Genomic DNA, 21,078 nt, shown 5'->3' with positions numbered 1-21,078 from the left:
ATTGAATCGTATGATGGATTGTTGAAATTCGAAGAACAGGTTTATGTTTCAAAACTTCAAATTTTGAATTTGATGTTTCTAAAGTTATACTGAAAATTGAACTACTTAAGATTTCAGATTTTGAATCTGAAGTTGTATTGAAAGATTGAACTACTTAAGATTCGAATCAGAAGTTGCAATTGAAAGATAGAAGAACTTCAAATTCAAAATCTAAAGTTGCTTTTAAGAGCTTGAACAAATTAAGATTTGAATTTCTAAAATTGCAGTTGAAATATAGGAGAACTTCAGATTTGATTTTTGAAGTTGCATTGAATTGATTGTACTACTTCAGATCCGAGCAGGTACACTTTGCAAAGTTTTGTGCAATGCGGGTATAAATTCAATGATGACCCAAAAAATGAGAATACAGTCAGACCTCTCTATAACAACATCCCTACATAATAACACCTCACTATAAAAGTCAAGCTTTTTCGGAACCAATTTTTATGTTATTAGTATATGTTCTATATAATAACACTTCGGTATAACATCCAAAAATATTCGGAACAAACGATGCTATTATAGAGAGGTTTGACTGTATATGCAAATGCCTTGTTATACTTATCACAAAAGGAGAGATTTACTCCTCTAGTATACAAGAAGGCAAGAATTTGCAACAGAACACAACAATGTCACATATTAAAGAATGGTGCCAACCAAAAGACAACTCCTAGAGCTCATTCTGCACTAACAAGAGCTATTATCATGCCAGAAAAACCCAAAATAGTCCATTATCTTTGGACTTAGTCTCAAAACGATCCTACTTTTTCCTCATAGTCCACATTTTTGATAAAGTGGTGCACTTCCAGTTCTAAACCAAACGTCTATGAGAATTTTAACGGATAAAATCTCTCGTTTACTAATAGGTATCTCGCCAATTTGAAAACAAGGGTTCTAAAAAACTTGGGAAAGAAATGGGGGATCAATTTTGACGTAAGATAAAGAGAAGATTTAGTTTGCTCCGAAAGAAAAATCCACATGAGGCGCGCATGACCATCTCTGTTAAAAATCACATATGTTTAGGAAAGGACCATTAGTGCACTACTTGGTAAAAGAATGTGGACTATTAGCACTTGGCATAAAAGAAATAGGATTATTTTGAGCCTACGTCCAAAGATAGTGGACTGTGCTGGGATTTTTCTCCTTACCATGCAGTCAAATAGAAAGCTACAACAGACCCTCCAAGACAGGGTGGAATCTCATGGGGGGATTTGGTCCAACCTTTAGAGATAGTTCATGAAGCTCCTTGTTTATACGTCCAAGCTCCTCATCCAACTGCCTAAATGTAGCTAAAGTCTCCCCCATTCTAAGTGTGACTGCTTGTCGCCGTTGCAGTAAATTTTCCATACTAAATGCTCCATCGATATGTGCTAAACGCTTTTCAAGCCATCCTAATTCAATGCCACTTAACTTTAAGTCCCACAGATGTTGCCCAGCAACATTGAACTGATCCTTGGACAAGTTCATTACTGTAAGATTATCAAGAAAGTAGACTAGTTCTGCCAGTATTTCCAAATGCAGTGACTGAAATATGCTACTTGCAACCTTGAAGTTCACGAGTGAATCAGGGTACCGCGAGACAACCCTATTGAGTATTGGTAAACATCGTCGTGCTACTTGATATCTTCCCCAAGGAACTTGCTCGTCACCACGACCAGGTCCTTTATAGGGAATTCGACTTGGGGTAGAAGAAATAGACATCACTTGGGAGGATGTTGGTTGCTCTAATATGGAAGAAGTCTGTCTCGAGTGATCTTCTGAACAAGTCTGCAGACCGGGAGGATTAGTCTCTTCTTGCTCTTCAAGCCATTCATCAAAATCTACAAGGAGAAAATTTAGCTTCTTAAAATGAAAATGGACAGACCAAAAACTTGCAATTCCAGTTTGGAGTATACGTTCATTTTGGTATAGAGTCATTTTATGATATAAATATTACCTTGTATAGTGGATCGGAGATCACTATCCCAATCCAAAGTTATAGTATCAAGACTAGTGTTTACAAAGTCTGGAAAGTCAGTTTCTTTGAATAACTCATCAAAGTTCTCATCTTGAGCTTGGATGGCCACAGTTTCGTTCGGAATAAATCCCTCGTTATTCTCCCTTGCAACTGCTGTATGCGGTTGCAGTACATTGTCCTCTATATGATGGATATTGTTAAGCGATTCAACTGACTGTTGTTCGATCTCCAAAGGCATCATAGTAGGTCGAGCAGAAATGGATATTGCTTCTGAGTCTTGCATATATTGATCCTCCTCGAGCAAAAGATTTGTCATGTGTTGACCCTGAGGAAATGACATCTGGTCCATACCACTTGTTCTGCATATCGAAAAAACTAATCAATGTACAGAATTTTTTTCTGCCAAAGATTTGTATCAAATAGAGCTCAATGTTCCACAACCTTTTCACATGAGAATCCAGACTGCTCTGTTGCGTTCTAGATATCGTGCCAACCCCAGGCCCATGGTTTCCACCTTCAAAATAGTTGCTCAAGCTCATAATAAATTGACTTGATCTGTAGCGCTCAACCAAAAGCATATCTATGTAAATATGATTGCGAAGTTCTCATTGCAAACTTCATTTTAGTTCACAAATTTTACCTATTGTGGCATGGCTTGTAGTAGACAGAAAAGAGACTTCGGGTTGCAAAGGCATGGGAAGCAACTGCAAGAACCCCTTCCATGCTTTGCCTTGAAAATGTTGATGATCCAACGGAGTTGCATTGATAAGATAAACGCCTAATCCCGACATGTAGTTTGCCAGTTTCATCCCTTGATGAAAATAAGAGGGAAAGAAACCAAATTAGGCAGGAAACGATAAACATGCTACAGTACAAGATATATAATTGCAGGACACGCGGCACAACAGTAACACCCATAGGGAAAGTACCTTAAGAACACAACTAAATCCCCGGCAAGCAATTTCTTACTAGTAACAAATGCACCCCAGCCATTTGTGAGCAAATGCCTCCGAGGTTGGCCTACTCAGTGTAATTCATGCAGAAATTAACTTGGACAGTGAGAACAAAATAGCAAGATATAACTCATTCACTTAAAGTGATTTAGTTTAGGCAAAGGTGCATAGCAGATTCAATGAAAATTAAATACAACAATGATTTCATTTTAACATTCACATTGTTTGATAATGAACATTAGTAAATGCTACGTCCTACTATAGCAGCTATATTCCTAGGTTCAATTCTTCGTCATGATGCTTCTGCATAGTAGAATAACACAAAAAGAATTCAGTCTCACAATATTCAAATCTGACTAACATAAGAGAGGAGGAATTGCCTTGGAATACATGCTTAAAGCGCCATTCATTGCCTTGAAGATCGTTGACTATCAATTCTTGGGTTGGTTTTTCTTGCGCCATGTCCTGATCATGGACGAGAAAAGTCCCCGAAAATGAAAATTAGTCAACCAGATAACTTACTATTCATTTAAGAAACATATAAAGAATACACGAGAAAAATTACTGAAATAGGTATATGAAGATAGTGCATTACCAGGGGAGGGAAGCATTTGTTAGCATCTTTCCGGTGCACAGACAATCCCCAGTTGCTTTTTATATCAGAGGTAGTTAAAGCCTTGCAAAATGACTGATACTGGGGCCTTGGAGGTTCAAGCGGACAAAACTCTGGAGTTGATGGCTCATTTTGCTGCAAAAAAGTTATTTTCATGCTGAAAGTATATGTGATGCCAGAAAAACTTCAAATAGCAAGTAAATTAAGTTGTTACTTCTTGATTTGGCAACAATATAGTTTCAGCATAGACCTCTTCTGTGTCATGTTCGACCTGCATATAGAAACAATTACTGTAAACTAATGGCTCCACAGATCTTCGTTTTAAGCAAAGACCGTTCATAATAATGTCTATAGTGATACAACAGAAAAAACATTTGAACTACTTTCTTTGTGCATTGGTTAATCATTGCAAGAATAAAACTTTTCATGCTATGTGCACTAATCTACTTCCTCGACATCAATTTAAAGTCTTAGGCTCTGTTGGTGATCATGGTTGGATCATGCAGGTTAGACCTCAAAATTGAAATCGCGTAAGATCTCTACATGTAGGAGCTATTTCCACGATGAATCGAATACACAAATTATCATAGAGATAGTGAATATGGTTCACTTACCCGGATCTCATATCATAAGGACCTGTGCAAGACTGCAGTAGACACTCAAATAGCATGGCCTATGAATACAGAAAAAAAAAACCATAGAGCTAGTCCACGAGGCTGGCTTCCCAACATTGTGATTATTCTAACCATTCTCCGATATAGTCATTTTCCTTAAATAGTTTTCCCAACTCAACAACTTTTTTGTCCCACCGGACCTTGCTGTATTTGTGAATATACAAAGACCATATATCAAATTTATGTAAGACTTCTCAAAGAGAATAAAATGAGACTTATATAAAAGAGATTGGCGATCCTAAAAGTAACAAGCAAGTTCATAAGATCCATGCCCACCCCCTAATGAAAAGCAAAGTTCATAGGGTCCATTAGCAACCCCCAAGAAGAAGAAGAAGAACAACAGACCCAGTATAGTCCCACAAGTGGGGTATGGGGAGGTAGAATGTACGCAGACCTTACCCCTGCCTTTAAAAGACAGAGAGGCTATTTCCGGTAGACCCACGGTTCAGGGAGGAAAAAGGGAAGGGGCAACATTAAGCAAATCAATCTGACAACCAAAGCGAAAATATAAAACTAACACCAAGTAATGCAAACAGAAATCGGAACAAGGCAGCAATAAGAAATAACAACAATCTAGGGATAAAAGAAGCTAAGAGACGTATCAAAACAAGGACAACACCCGGCTACCTAATCCTCTACCTTTATTCTCAACCTCTACGCCTTCCTAACTATGGTCATGTCCTCAGTTAGTTGGAGTAACGCCATATCACGCCTAATCACCTTACCCCAATACTTCTTCGGCCTGCCTCACCTCTCCGTTGGCCTTCCAATGCCAGCCTCTCACACCTCCTCACCGGAGCATCGGTGCCTCTCCTCTTAACATGCCCGAACCATCTAATGCTCGCCTCCCGCATCTTATCCTCCCGGACCCCTAAGAAGAAGCACCTCAAAATATTTATGGATTAGAAGCTAAAGCATTTGAAAAAGGAAAAGAAAATGGTGGATGATAGAGTAATGTCAAGCATACCAGAAGACGAATATGAAGAACCCGACATAGTATCTTTCGGGGAAGATGGGACAGTTGTAGTCCTTGAATCCATTCCAGATTGGATGATTGCTCCAACTGACCAGAAAAGTAGGAATTCGTTAGGGGGAAAAAGTGGTAAAAATTTAAAACAAGTTTTCTAGCAACCACACCATTAAATCAGTCGTGCCTCAATCCAAACCAGTTGGAGCCACAATATGAATCTACATCTATTAGCCCTAGTGATCCATTTCATTCTAATACTTACTTCGTTTCATTTTATATGTCGGCGGATGACTGGACACGGAGTTCAAAAAAGAATGAAAGACTTTTCTTACATACTGAAAGTAACCTAATACTATGATGGTCTTAAACCTACAATTACATTTCTATATCTATAAGAGCATATCATTGACTGCAAATTATAGGAGTTTATAGTAAATAGTTCCAACTACATAAATGTGTTATTCTTTTCAAAACAGACTAAAAAGAAACATCGTCACATTAAATGGAACTGAGATTACTAATAAATAAGTTACTATCATTTAACACTACCAAAAAAAAGAAAGAAAAAAAAAACCTGATCCATGTGAATTCTGGGGAAGTAGTGAACTCTCTCCCCAAGCTTGGGAACATCCAACAATGAACCAGAACATGCCCTCCATATTTCCCTACACAGAGCATTATCACCTGGAAAAACAAAATCATCCACCCACCTGACTAGAAAAATGAAACTAAGAAAATAATCAAATAAATCAAGAATTTGTAAGGAAAATTCAATGACCTTCAAAATGTTTTAGCTGTGAATTAGACCCAAGTAAATCGACCATAACTGAAGCAATGCAACAATTTGCTAGTTCTCAATTTAATTAAGAATACCCATCTATTTCTTGATAGCAAAAAAAAAACGACAAGAAAGATAATCTTTTTAGGGTAGAATTTATCTGAACAAAATGCAAACTTTTTGGCTAAAGGTTTACTAGAACAAAATGCTTTTGTTAGTTACATTACAGTAAAGAGAAAAGAAAGTGAAAAGCCAAAACAAGATTTATATGCTGATGTTTCTTTGTACCTTCTTCTTTATTTTTTTCAATTGTTTTTGTACCTTCTTATCATTTTCATCTTCTGTTCTTGTCTCTTTCTGTTTCCTCTATGTTTAATTTTTCTCCATTAACGCGGCTTCGTCACTTTGTGTCATCTGATACAAGTCAACTAACACGTAACTGTGTAGGGGATAGTGTGTAAAAAGAAGTGCACGCGCGCACACAGGGGCAAAGAAGATAAACTTGAATACTCCCTCTATTTCTTATAGTAGTACATATTATGGTGTTTGATTGGAGCTAAAAAATAATTTTTTCTTACACCTATCAGAATAACCTTAGAACTTTGATTTAAAAATAATATGACATGAGTATATGTAAAATAGAAAATTTAAACCTAGAATTATTTTGATATAAAAAATGATATTCTTTTAAAAGTAGATTAAAAGAATATCACGTAAAATAGAACGGAGTTACTTAATTTTCACAATGATTCACAAGTGATTAAAACTGTTAAAATCTCGTAGATATTCTAGAATATTCTAGCATCTTGTAAATATAGTATACCTTAATCTACTCTTAATCATGATTTTATTTCTTTTCTTAGAATATGCATATTTAGGAATATTAACCCAAATTTCATTGAGATGACTCGTACGATCTCAAGTTCCATTGTATTTTTTAGGAGATACAATTATCACATCGTGTTATGTTATCAATCATATGGCATCCACAACTATTTCATATTATATTTTCTTTCTCTACCTACCTTGTTCTCTTTCACCTTGTGTCTTTAGGAGTATATATGTTGTCCATAACCTTACCCCATGAAAAGATAAATTAGTTCCTTGTACTCTTAAATGCATATTTCTAGGTTAGTTGAGGGTGCACAAGTAATATCGATATTATTCACCCAACTTCACACAATGCCTTGTATTAGCTTATGTTACCTTCTTTGAAACCCAACCATACTTAGTCAAGGTGATCATTTAAATATTTCTAAGATATTATAGTTCCTTCTTTTGGAGATTTAGCCATTATCTCTCCTTCATCTTCCTCAACATCTTCACTACCTGTAGCTTCAGTTCCACTATCTATAATTTTAGTTTCATCACCTATTACTCTAGTCCCATAATCTAAAACTCTAGTTCAATCTTCTACAGCTCCACCACTCTTGACTTATCATTACCATCAACGTCCAACATCAAGTCCAGATGATTCATGTCTTATATCGAATTCTTAACCAACTGCAGACTTGTCTTCTTTTAGTTTACCGATCGCACTCCGAAAAGGTATTCGATCCACTGGTACTCCCAATATTCATTATATTGTCTAAGGTTATCATCGTTTATCTTCTTTATCTTTTATTTTTATCCCTAAGTTCAGAGGTAAAATGCTATCTCATCTTGGACGATGACATGCTATGATCGAAGAAATATTTATTTTACTTGCTAGTGGTACTTGGAGCTTGTTCCTCTACTTCAAGGTAAATCTACCATTAGTTATTGGTGGGTGTGTGCAGTCAAAATTGATCCGGATGGTCAGATTGACTTAAATTCTACCCTGTTACCAATTGTTATACTTAGATATTGAGGCTTAATTACAGTGATATCTTTTACCCCTTGGCTAAAATTCATATGTACTTCTCTTTCGATTCGCGACTATTGCTCATCATTTCTCTCTGTAACACCCCAGAATCTTTTTGAAGTACTTAAGCTATAAAGAAAGTTGATGTGCGCTAATTATATTATTTTGTGTGCAAAGACGGACTATTAATATGATGGATATCAATTGGATATGATAATAAGTGTACGAAGTATATTATAAGTGATTTGGGGTCTACGGAGAAGCCTAAGTCTAAGCCAAGTTGAAAATTTTCAAGATAGACTAAAATTCTAAATGAGCACGCACAAGATCACACTTTGGACGGGCATATCTACACATATATAAGGTTTTATGTGATGCACAACCTAAAGGTCTTTGAGTCTAGTTTCTAACGCTTCAAACCGTTCATCATTTGGATATTTGTACAAAATATTATGATTGATTTACTGAAGGAGGGTAATGTTGTGTTTTGGGGCAGAGGCAAATCGCTGTTACCAAATGCGATTTATAAGTCGTATTCGACATCTGCGACTTACCTGGACAGATTACAAAATGCGAGTTTCAGCCATTTTTAACACATTTGGAGCTATGGAGCTCGGATTGAAGCGATTTTTTAGGCGATTTTCACCATATAGATTGGGATAAGTGGTTCTAACTCGATTTTGGTTAAAATACATGAATCTATTGTTGTTTTTATCATGAAATTAGTGAATTGGGTTGAAAATGGTACAAATTCTCTATACCTTAGATTTAAGATTTGGAGGTCGATTTGTTGTTGGAATTTAGTAATTTTGGTATGGTTTGGACTCGTGGTTGAATGAGCATTCATATTTTGTAACTTTCACTGGATTCCGAGGGGTTTTACTGGAAATTTGGTATTTTCATATGGGATTGATTCCAATAATTTGTGTTGATTGTATTGAATTATTTTTGGCTAGATTCGAACCATTCAGAGTTGGATAATCGAGGAAAAATGTCTATTATTGGATTGTGATAGCGTGATTTGAGGTAAGTATCTTGTCTAACCTTGTGTAGGGGAATTTTCCTTAGGCATTGAGTCTTATGTGGAAATTGTGTGATTGAAAACCATATACGCGAGGTGACGAGTACGTACTTGGTTTATATGTGCAAATTATTGTCACACCTCCTTTTTACCTGCGCCCGCAAGGGCGTAGGGGAGTTTTTCCAATTAAAGGATAATCGAAACGGGATTTATTATTTAATTCAGAGTCGCCACTTGGGAGATTTATGGTGTCCCAAGTCACCGGTTGAATCCCGAATCGAGGAAAAGATTGACTCTGTATTACAGTCCGCGAACCAGAAATCCGGATAAGGAATTCTGTTAACCCGGGAGAAAGTGTTAGGCATTCCTGAGTTCCGTGGTTCTAGAACGGTCGCTCAGATGTCATATTCGTCTTATTTATCTAATTTTAATACATGTTGAACCTATGTGCAAATTTTAACTTTTTACCGCTTTTATTATTATTATTTTTAACGAGAATTGCAACGTCGTGAAAACACATCTCGAACCACGTCACATCAATGCACCCGTGGTTATTGACACATTTCGACTCCGTTGAGATTTGGATTTGGGTCACATAAATGTGCACCCGAGTTTAAGAAAGTAAATTATTAAAAGCGCGTCTAAAATGACTAGCGCGTTATTATCTTTGGGGAGGGCCGTGAAATTCACTAAACGGCCCATCCCGAATTCTAAATGTTTCATTTTAACCATTTATTAAGGGCCCCGCAATTTATGTATTTTTGTTTGGCGAGGCTCGTCTCATTTATTATTTAAAAGGCAAACCTAAAAGCGACTATGATTTGCTATTTTTATTTTGTCTCTAAAAAATAAAGAAAAGGCCCTAATTAATTAATACGTCAACAACCTTACTATGAGAAATGTTGCCTCCAAAATTGGGCCTACAAGGACGTTTGCAGCCCAACGAGCTCGGGGTTCGAGCCTGGACGGGAACATCGCAACACGAATCTGGGCAGCCCAATCAGCTCCAAACGAATCATCTGATGGCCCAGACCCAAACAGTACTTTATTTACATTATCAGTACTGAACTAGTACTCGATTAACTTGGTATTTTAAACTATTGGGATACGGAAGTGAACTATATGAAATCCGGAGCTATTTGAACTTGTTTTTACAATTATTGAAATGAATCAATGCTTAAGAACTGTCATAAAAAAATAAACTAACACTAACCACTTTAATGATTCACGATTTCCTAATAGAACTGCTGAAGGACACATTGAGACTAAAAACCATTCAAGCCTATTTTATAACTATTGAAATTAAACATTCAAGGTAGGCCTTTTAACTAAGGTTCTAAAAGAACTACTGAAATCAAGTCACACTATACAGCCGTAGTAAACCATCCAGGGAAATTTTGGCAGTCTACTACAATCCCTATACAGCCTGGTCATATTTAAATTACCTGTTGAGAATGAAACAAAACAGCCACTCCAGGTTTTATCTTATACTACGCTAAACGGATTCACAAAGGTCTTTAACACGAAATTAACTATGACTAGTCATGAATTACTCTGTACCATGAATTTGGCTACAACCAGTACTCAACAGGTGCAAGAATCAACTAACAAGGAATTAACTACAATTGGTGATTTACTGGGAAAACCAATCCAAGAAAACTAAGCTATCATAGTCTATAATCCAGTTATTGCATAGCCCAGTTCAGTTCAGCCAACGCAACTATAAACAAGAGTCTAAACATCCTTAACGAACAAAAACGTTCAAATATACAAATCAGAAACTGAATTAAATTAAAATATTCAGGCTTCAACTAGAAGTTCATCCTTTACATTTCAGCTTCACAATTATTGAAGTCAAGCTGTGTACCTGGAATTGGAACAAAAATAAAGTAGAAGAAAGATCAGCAGCAGCAGTAATACGAGCAGCAATACAACAGCAGTTCACAGCAGCAATTTGAAGTTCCAAACAGCCGCAAACAGACTCAACCGAGCTTGAGTCAAGCCAAGATTCTACTACAAAACTGATCTTTTAAACTCTCAGAAACTGACTTTAAGCTTTCGAAATTAGTTCCAAAACTGACTGCCTTTCAAAAGAACTCTAAAAAACTCTCTGAACTCCTCAGAATATTGTTCAAAGACTGACCAAGCTCTCTAGTCTTTAAGCTTTAGAAACTAATTTTCAAGACCCTCTCTAACTGATTAAAGACTCTCAAAAGTGATCTCTGAAACTTGAAGCAGAGAATTTTAAAACTGTTTATGATTCTCAGGGAGCTGGACTACTGGCTGAGATTTTGACAAGTTAATTAAGGTAATGAAACAGTAAAAGCTCTCTCAACTCTCTTCCTTCAGGTCTGAACTTTTCCTTTTTAAAACTGGCCTAGTCCGATTTTTACTCTTCTTCTCTTGTTTCTTCTTTTTCCTTTTATTTTCTTTTAATTACTAATTACCAAAAATTCTAAAATAAATTGTAAAGACAAAATTAACTTATAAAAATACTAATTAACTCTCAATGATAATTATCACACACAATTAAATACCAAATAAAATCACACAATTGGAGATTAAATGCTAAAAAAATGCCAAGTACATATTTTTGTGATTTTCATTCTCGCAAATCCAAATATTGTTTAATTAATTCCTAATTGTAAAACTAAATCCTAAATGCACATGCAACACATATTTTATATTTTTTCTTAATTAAAGTAAAAATAAACATGCACAGACAAATACAAATAAATCACAAGCAACACAAAACTATTTTATTTTGAATTTTTGGGAGTAGTTCTTGTAGGGCAAAAATCACGTGCTCACAGCTGCCCCTCTTTGTCCGGAAACATGAAGAGTTTTCGTGCAAAGATAAAGTGAGCGTATACGAGCGATTTTTGCCGGTTCGGCTACTCCATGTGAAGTATTTTTGAAAGATTTGACCGAACCTCTGCTTCAAAGGTTTCCTACATATCCCTGGCCAAAAGGGAATCAGGTCAATGTAGTTCGGAAAGTTTTGGTAGCTGGGACTACCACGGAGCTGTGGTTTTACTGTTACTGCTGTTGCTGTTGCTGACGCTACTTACTAACCTCCTTATTACACCATGCTAAAAGAAAACAAGAAGCTAGACTAACTATAGTCTATGAATTATAAAATCTTATCTAGATCTTCAGTCATGCTCTTGTGTCTCTTGTTGCTTTGACGTCTTGGTGACTGGTGTTTCCTCTGATGTTTCTTTCTTTCTATCTTGACTCGTAGTCTTCTCTTGATTGCCGAATTTGAACTGCTTATTTCCTTTTTGTGAGCTTCGAATTATTTTTCCTTCGAAGCGCGAATTATCTTTCTTTGACCATTGTTGCCTCTCTTTTGACTTTTGCACTTGAGTTTATGCTGGAGATTTTTGTTGTAACCTTCCGATCTCCGGACGGGCTCCTGACTTCTACTACGACTTAAAAGATAATACCTCCATTCTCCAGGCGGGCTCCTGACTTCAATAAACAATTTAAAGATAATATCTCCATTCTCCAGGCGGGCTCCTGACTTCAACAAAATATAACACCTCCATTCTCCAGGCGGGCTCCTGACTTCTAATATGACTTAAAAAGATAATACCTCTATTCTCCAGGCGGGCTCCTGACTTCAACAACTTCTTAAAAATATAACAACCTCCATTCTCCAGGCGGGCTCCTGACTTCAACAACTTCTTAAAAATACAACACCTCTATTCTCCAGGCGGGCTCCTGACTTCAACAACTTCTTAAAAATATAACACCTCCATTCTCCAGGCGGGCTCCTGACCTCAACTACAACTTAAAGGATAACAACCTCCATTCTCCAGGCGGGCTCCTGACTTCAACAACTTCTTAAAAATATAACACCTCTATTCTCCAGGCGGGCTCCTGACTTCAACAAAATATAACACCTCCATTCTCCAGGCGGGCTCCTGACTACAACTACAACTTCTTAAAATATAATACCTCCATTCTCCAGGCGGGATCCTGACTACAACTACCACTTAAAAATATAATACCTCCATTCTCCAGGCGGGCTCCTGACTTCAATAAACAATTTAAAGATAATACCTCCATTCTCCAGGCGGGCTCCTGACTTCAACAAAATATAACACCTCCATTCTCCAGACGGGCTCCTGACTTCTATTATGACTTAAAAATGCGTTCTATTGCCATTGTTCCTTCTTGCCTCCTGAACCATTTCTAACTTGAATTTTCTTCTTTCAGAACTGCTTCCCCAACACTGGTGTTTCATTCCTCTGAAACTGCTTCCCTTAAGACTTGTGTTATCTTTCTCCCGAAATTGCTTTCTTTAAAACTTGTTTTGCCTTCTTCTGAAAACTGCTGGGGATGCCACTTTTCTCCAAACTTGTGTTATTTTCCCTTTTCCCCAAGTGGGTACCTGACTTCCAGAAAATTTTCAAAATGAAGGAAAATTTTCTGCCCCAGTTTGACGATCTTTCTTGTGGCCTGTCTTTCTGTCCTCAATAACATTTCCTGTCCCTTCTTAAAATCAAAGAGAATATGTTAGTTTAAAATGTGGGGATGCTCCTGCTGGGGAAGGTTTTCCCTTTCGCTCTTTTCCATGCTCTGCGTCATTCGACCATCTTGAAACTTGGCCGATAACTTCCGACCTTCTTGATGATTCTGTATTCACCAACTTCTCAACCGTTGTTTTCCACCTTTGCTCCACACTGTCTCGAAAACTTAGACCAATCCACCATTTTGTCTTACAACGACGTCTTTCTCATCCTACCACATTATCCTCGCATGTCTTATCCCCATTTACCTTTCACCGTGTTGGCAACTGGTAGTTGGCTTTGAAAATCCTTCTTAAAAACAAATTACTATTGACCAAAAAGAAATGAAAAATGATGACTTCGAAAGATAGAACAAGAAAAATCTTTCTGAACGATTGTTTGAAAAGAAAATGACTTATCTGAATGGTATAACCGATCCCAATGGTCATGTCGTGCATTTTTAGATCAATCAACCCAGTATATTTATACCAATCAATCTTTCTGATGACCCTTCTTTGCATCAAAAGGTCCCGCAACCCATCTTCTTTTGTCGAAACAACATCTTTATTCTGCTTGACGTCTCGACAGATCCTTTCCATCAAGCTTATCTCGTTTGCCCCCTGTTAAATCCTTGTCGCCTTATAGTGCCCTTCGAGGGGTTTTCACTAATAAGACTCTCTCATTTCTCTCAACTTCTGTCGCCTTATGGTGCCTGTGAAGGTTTTCACCAATAAGACTCTCTTATTTTTATTGATTTCCCTGCTTGGACCGGAGTATTACCCTGATATGAATCACCTCTGTTTGCTCGACTCGTCATCTCTCGAAAACTGATCAGAAGGTCTTTCTTTGGACCGCAATGTGGGCTTTTGGATGGGATTAAAAAAGAAAGGGTATCAAAGGCTCAAAATAATTTGACATGGGTTTAAGATTACAACTTTTGGAATCACATTTCTTATTACAAAACAACCTCTGCCCTAGTTTCTTGCTTGGGGATCTCTTGACTTTTATTTTATTATGACCGAGCCGTAAAGCTGCCTACGTACCCTTAACAGGGATCAGGTCAAACGTAGTTCACACCTGAATTTCCTTGTTGTTATATTTTTTCACTTCCTTTCTTTTCTCTTTTTCTTTTCTTTCTTTTTCTCTCTTTTTCGTTATTGATTCCCAAAAGAGGGGTATGAAAGAAATAAATAAGGCTCAAAAAAGGGGAACAAAGGGTAAAGTGTTTAGATAGTAGAACAAATTGCCTTCGTCATTTCAATCTTCGAAATAATGCCAAATACAAACAATCAACAATTATACCAAAAAAATCCTACATAATATCTTTTTACTGCATCAGAATTGATAGCCATGTCTATGCATTTTCCTTCTATATCTGTTAAACATAAAGCACCATTGGACAATACTCTGGTTACAATGAATGGCCCTTGCCAATTCGGGGCGAACTTGCCTTTTGCTTCAACCTGATGTGGAAGGATGCGTTTCAGCACTTGCTAACCCACTTCAAATTTCTGGGGATGCACCTTTTTGTTGTATGCTCTTGCCATTCTCTTTTGATATAACTGGCCATGGCACACAGCTGCCAATATCTTTTCATCAATCAAGTTCAACTGCTCCAAACGGGTTTTGACCCACTCATCATCATCAATCTCAGCCTCAGCAACAATCCGAAGGGACGAGATTTCAACTTCCACCGGTATTACTGCTAGTTCCATATACCAACAAATAAGGAGTTGCACCTACCGAAGTACGGACAGTAGTGCGATAACCCAGCAACACAAATGGTAATTTTTCGTGCCATTGCCTAGAACCTTCCACCATTTTCCGAAGTATTTTCTTTATGTTTTTGTTGGCTGCCTCAACTGCTCCATTCGCCTTGGGACGATATGGGGTAGAATTGCGGTGTGTAATCTTAAACTGTTGACATACCTCTTTCATCAAATTGCTTTTAAGATTAGCACCGTTATCTGTGATGATTACCTTCGGGATTCCAAATCGACAGATGATATGTGAGTGAAAAAAATCGACCATTGCTTTCTTGGTCACAGACTTGAAAGTTTTGGCCTCAACCCATTTGGTGAAATAATCAATGGCTACCAGAATGAACCTATGCCTGTTGGATGTTGCTGGCTCGATTGGTCCAATGATATCCATGCCCCAAGCGACAAAGGGCCATGGCGCTGACATTGTGTGTAATTCCGATGGCGGAGAATGAATCAAATCTCCGTGTATCTGGCACTGATGACATTTGCGCACAAAACTAATACAATCTCGCTCCATGGTGAGCCAATAATAACCTGCTCGGAGAATTTTCTTTGCCAACACATATCCGCTCATATGTGGTCCGCAGACTCCTGAATGTACTTTGGACATGACAGACGTAGCTTGTCTAGCATCTATGCATCTTAACAATCCCAGGTCTGGTGTTCTTTTATACAAAACTCCTCCACTCAAGAAAAATCCGCTTGCCAACCGTCGAATTGTTCTCTTTTGATCCCCCGTGGCTTGTACTGGGTATATCCCCATTCTGATGTATTCCTTGATATCATGGAACCACGGTTCGCCATCAAATTCCTCTTCAATCATGTTGCAGTAAGCATGTTGATCTCGCACTTGAATGTGCAAAGGATCGACATAGGCTTTATCCGGATGGTGCAGCATTGACGCTAGGGTAGCCAAAGCATCAGCGACCTCATTATGGACCCTTGGAATATGCCTGAACTCCACTGATCTAAACCGTTGACAAAGATCATGCAAGCATTGTCGGTATGGTTGAGCTTCAGATCTCGCATTTTCCATTATCCTTAAATTTGGTGCACCAGAAGATCCGAGTCTCCCAAGACCAGAACTTCCCGGACATTCATGTCTCCAGCTAGCCTCAAACCCAAAATGCATGCCTCGTATTCAACCATATTATTGGTGCAATAAAACCGAAGCTGAGCCATAACAGGATAGTGATGCCCTGTTTCAGAAATAAGCACAACTCCTATTCCGACTCCTTTCATGTTAGCAGCCCATCAAAGAAAAGTTTCCAACCTGGTTTTTCGGCCTGTTCTAGTTCATCAATATGCATCACCTCTTCATCAGGAAAACAAGTCCTTAGTGGGTCATATTCTTCATCAACTGGGTTCTCGGCCAAATGATCGGCCAATGCTTGGGCTTTCATCGCAGTCCGAGTCACATAGATTATGTCAAACTCTGTGAGCAAAATCTGCCATTTTGCAAGTCTTCCTGTCGGCATAGGCTTTTGAAAAATATACTTCAACGGATCCAAACGCGAAATGAGGTAGGTAGTGTAGGATGACAAATAATGTTTCAATTTCTGTGCCACCCAAGTTAGGGTGCAACACGTCCTTTCCAGGTGAGTGTACTTAACCTTATAAGTTGTGAACTTTTTGCTAAGATAACAGATGGCTTGTTCTTTCCTGCCGGTGACGTCATGCTGCCCCAGTATACAACCAAATGAATTTTCCAAGACTGTCAAGTAAAGAATCAAAGGTCTCCCTGGTTCTGGCAGAACCAGCACAGGTGGGTTTGTCAAGTAACCTTTTATCTTATCAAACGCTTCTTGACACTTATCATTCCACTTGATCACAACGTCCTTCCTCAACAACTTGAAAATAGGCTCACAAGTTGTCGTGAGCTGAGCAATAAACCTGCTGATGTAGTTCAGCCTTCCTAACAGACTCATCACTTCAGTCTTGTTCCTCGGAGGGGCAATTCTTGTATGGCTTTGATCTTTGATGGGTCCAACTCGATGCCTCGCCGACTGACTATGAATCCTAACAACTTTCCGGATAGAACACCAAATGCACACTTGGCGGGGTTAAGCTTGAGGTTGTACCTGCGAAGCCTCTGAAAGAATTTCCTCAAATCCTCGATGTGGTCGGCCTGATGCTTTGATTTTATGATCACATCATCTACGTATACCTCAATCTCCTTGTGTATCATATCATGAAATACAGTAGTCATCGCCCTCATATAAGTTGCCCCAGCATTCTTCAAACCAAATGGCATTACCCGATAGCAATAAGTTCCCCATGGCATGATGAACGCCGTCTTTTCTGCATCTTCTTCATCCATTAGAATCTGATGATACCCGGCATAGCAATCCACAAAGGATCCAATCTCGCGCTTGGCACAATTATCGATCAAAATGTGGATATTGGGTAGTGGGAAGTTATCCTTCGGACTTACTTTGTTGAGATTTCGGTAATCGACGCATACTCTGATCTTGCCATCCTTCTTCAGTACGGGCACGACATTAGCCAACCAAACAGGATATCGGGTGACCCGAATAACCTTTGCGTCCAACTGCTTGGTAACTTCTTCTTTAATCTTCACACTCATATCAATTTTGAATTTCCTCAGCTTTTGCTTGACGGGGGGAATACCAGATTAGTGGGCAATCTGTGGACCACTAAATCAGTGCTTAAACCCAGCATGTCGTTATATGACCACGCAAAAACATCTTTGTACTCTATGAGTGCTTTGATTAACTTCTCCCGGATTTTTGGCTCGAGGTGGACACTTATTTTAGTCTCTCGGACATTGTCTGTGTCCCCTAAATTGACGGCTTCTGTGTCATTCAAATTGGGTTTGGGTTTTTCTTCGAAGTGAATTAACTCCTTACTAATCTCTTTGAAGGCTTCATCATCATATTCTAATTCGTAACCACAATCTACTTCTTGAACTAACATTTCGGAATCAGATTGATTTTTAAGACTGGGTTGAGTATTCCTTATGCACGCCATGTCATTAGAACCAGCGAAACAAAGAACTGTATAGAAAAGAAAACAAAGCAAAAGGAAAACCATCAGGAATGATGAAGAAAGGGAAATTGTATTTCATTGATTGATAAAAGATAACAAGGTTTGCACACTCAAACAAACTGAAAAAATGAAATCTGGATTACAACCCTAGAATAATCCGTACAAACTTAAAGGAAAATCAAAGTGAACTACCAAGACTCCTTCCGAGTAGGGAGAGGAGTAGCCTTCCAATTATTAAGCTTTGTTTTTGGCCCGACAAATTGCACTTCCGTGTTGCTAGAACCCTCTCCACTTTCCACCATGTTCACACTATCGAACAACTTCTCAAATCTTTCAATCAACTCCTTGTTAGGATTAATCATAGAACTGGGAATTGCTGTCACTGAGCGACTCCTCGTACCGGACTTGACAAATGATCTGGAAAGATGTGGGACCGGCTTTGGAAGGACCCATGCCATCTGTTTCAATTTCTTGGCTCTTTTTATATCTGCGGTTGTAGGCTTGAATCCTAGACCAAATGTTCCCAAGTTTTTAGGAAGAGATACGGGCTGTATGATGCCTTGCAATGCTGATCCCAAACCCTTTCCTGGTACAAAACCATTTTTCAACATTTCATACGCTACCATGATTGAGGCAGCGTTTATCTTTGGATTCGGGATACATTTCCCCTCTAGAACTTTCTCGACTGACATTGCGTCAGAAACTTGGTAGACCCATGGTCCCTTGTCATCTTCCACTTCAATGAATGGCACGATGGTGCTGTTGTGAGCGCACAAATTATCTTCGCAGTGCACCACTATTTCCTGTCTGTCCCATTCAAACTTGACCATCTGATGGAATGTTGATGGCACTGCTTTAGCGGCGTGAATCCACGGTCGCCCTAACAGCAAATTGTAGGAAACAACGATATCCAGCACTTGGAATTCCATTGTGAATTCTACTGGACCTATGGTCAGCTCCAACATTATGTCCCCGACTGAGTCTTTTCCTCCGCCGTCAAATCCCCGCACACAGATACTATTCTTATGGATCCTCTCCTCTTCTACTTTCAGCTTGCTTAGAGTGGAGAGTGGACAGATGTTTGCACTTGAACCATTGTCAATCAATACCCGGGTAACCACGGCGTCCTCGCATTTCACTGTCAGGTAAAGGGCTTTGTTATGCTCAGTACCCTCTACCGGCAATTCGTCACCGGAAAAAGTGACTCTATTTACTTCAAAAATCTTGTTGGATATCTTTTCTAGATGGTTAACCGAGATCTTGTCGGGAACATGGGCCTCATTCAGGATCTTCATCAGTGACTGACGGTGCTCATCTGAATGGATTAGCAACGAGAGTAATGAGATCTGAGCGGGCGTTTTCCTCAACTGTTCTACAACAGAATAGTCATGCACTTTCATTTTCCTCAAGAATTCCTCTGCCTCTTCTTTAGTTACAGTTTTCTTTACCGGCGTTGAATTATCTTTAGCTCTTCTTAATTCCTCGGGAGTAAAACACCTTCCTGAGCGAGTCAAACCTTGCGCTTCACAAACTTCTTCTTTGACTTCTTTCCCCTTGTAAATCACCGTCACTCGTTCATAATTCCAAGGAACATCCTTGTTGTTGATTACTGGAAGCTGAGTTACTAGTTTTATAATAACAGGCTCTGTGCGAGCACCCTTCACGACCACAACAGGTTTACTTGCAACCCCTAGCACTACCACTTTAGCTTCCTCTGGTTTCACTGCAACAATGCTTGACGACCCTCTCTCGGCTATCACAGCTGGCTTATCATCTACCCCTCTCAACTGGGCCACTGATTTCCCACTGGTTACTTTTTCCTTTGAGCTAGTTTCGCTGGAACGGATCATCATTACCGTCTGCGAGGGCTTCCTGGGCACCCCCTCTTTGTGTATCAACTCAATCATGTATGTCCCCTGGTGAGTTGGCAGTGGATTCTGATTGATATTTGGTTCTTATGGGGCTTGATCCTCGATCCGATAAGTATCAATAAGCTCTTACACAACTGTTTTTAGTTTCCAACACTTCTCTGTATCATGCCCAGGGACCCCTGAACAGTACTCACAACTCACCCGAGTGGTCAAGATTTCTAGGGGGAGGATTTGGCATTTTAGGCTCAATTGGATTCAACATACCCAACTGCCTCAATCTGTGGAAAAGACTGGTATATGATTCCCCCAGTGGAGTGAAAGTCTTTTGCTTCTGTGACCTCTCATTCTTGAGGGCTTGGTTTGGTCGGAAACCTGTCCCAGGGGGATTTCTGTAGGCCCTTGGGGGTGGATATGTGTTTTGTGGAGCTGGGTATGGATTTTGTGGAGCCAGCGCACGCCATTGTGCGTGTGCCGGGGTTTGGGTATAGGCTTGTGCATGATGGATGGAAAAATAGGGATCTGGCGGTTGGTAGTAATGTTGTGGAGGGCTATATGGAGTGTGGGAGTAATTTTGGTGGTAGGGTCGTGGTTGGCTATAGTAGGGTGACAGGCCTCTAGATCCGAACCGGGCTCCGGACTCAACAGTCGTGACATCTTCTTTCTTCTTCTTCCTAAGTACACCCCTAGTGCCGCTTTGGATGGCCTGAGTGGTTGCCTTGATCGCTGAATAACTCATGATTTTGTTGGACTTAAGCCCCTCCTCGACCATGCCTCCCATTTTTACAACTTCATTAAAAGTCTTGCCAATTGCGGACACCAAATGACCAAAGTAAGTTGGCTCCAAAGCCTGCAAAAAGTAATCGACCATCTCGCTCTCTTTCATTGGGGGATCTACCCTTGCTGCTTGCTCCCTCCACCAGAAACCATATTCTCTAAAGCTTTCACTGTGCTTCTTCTCTAGTTTAGTCAAAGATAGTCGGTCTGGAATGATCTCAAGATTATACTGAAAGTGACAAGCGAATGCTTGTGCCAGATCATCCCATGTGTACCATCTTCCGTGATCTTGGCGG

The 21,078-nt window shown here is 39.1% G+C and overlaps 1 protein-coding gene across 9 annotated transcripts; it reads right to left on the bottom strand.

Annotated features, from left to right (window-relative positions):
* Positions 1 to 537: 537 nt before the first annotated feature.
* On the bottom strand, positions 538 to 6,475 carry LOC104216589 (auxin response factor 17-like). 9 transcript variants are annotated; one of them, XM_009766675.2, is made up of 12 exons: positions 6,273 to 6,475; positions 5,781 to 5,890; positions 5,204 to 5,299; positions 4,962 to 5,121; positions 3,777 to 3,833; positions 3,545 to 3,697; positions 3,330 to 3,414; positions 2,926 to 3,016; positions 2,637 to 2,807; positions 2,438 to 2,551; positions 1,976 to 2,355; positions 538 to 1,859 (listed from the first exon to the last, which is right to left on the bottom strand). In XM_009766675.2, the coding sequence occupies exons 2-12, from the start codon at positions 5,882 to 5,884 to the stop codon at positions 1,207 to 1,209; spliced, it is 2,064 nt and encodes a 687-aa protein (XP_009764977.1). In that variant the 5' UTR covers positions 5,885 to 5,890; positions 6,273 to 6,475; the 3' UTR covers positions 538 to 1,206. The 9 variants fall into 9 exon arrangements, with proteins under 9 accessions (XP_009764977.1, XP_009764976.1, XP_009764981.1 ...); XM_009766674.2 differs by having other exon boundaries at positions 6,306 to 6,475; XM_009766679.2 differs by having other exon boundaries at positions 4,962 to 5,107; positions 6,273 to 6,474.
* Between the last annotated feature and the right edge of the window lie 14,603 nt (positions 6,476 to 21,078).

This window comes from Nicotiana sylvestris, chromosome 5 (genome assembly GCF_000393655.2).
Source record: "Nicotiana sylvestris chromosome 5, ASM39365v2, whole genome shotgun sequence".
Taxonomy (NCBI): Eukaryota; Viridiplantae; Streptophyta; class Magnoliopsida; order Solanales; family Solanaceae; genus Nicotiana; species Nicotiana sylvestris.
This window is presented reverse-complemented; position numbering and strand designations above follow the sequence as displayed.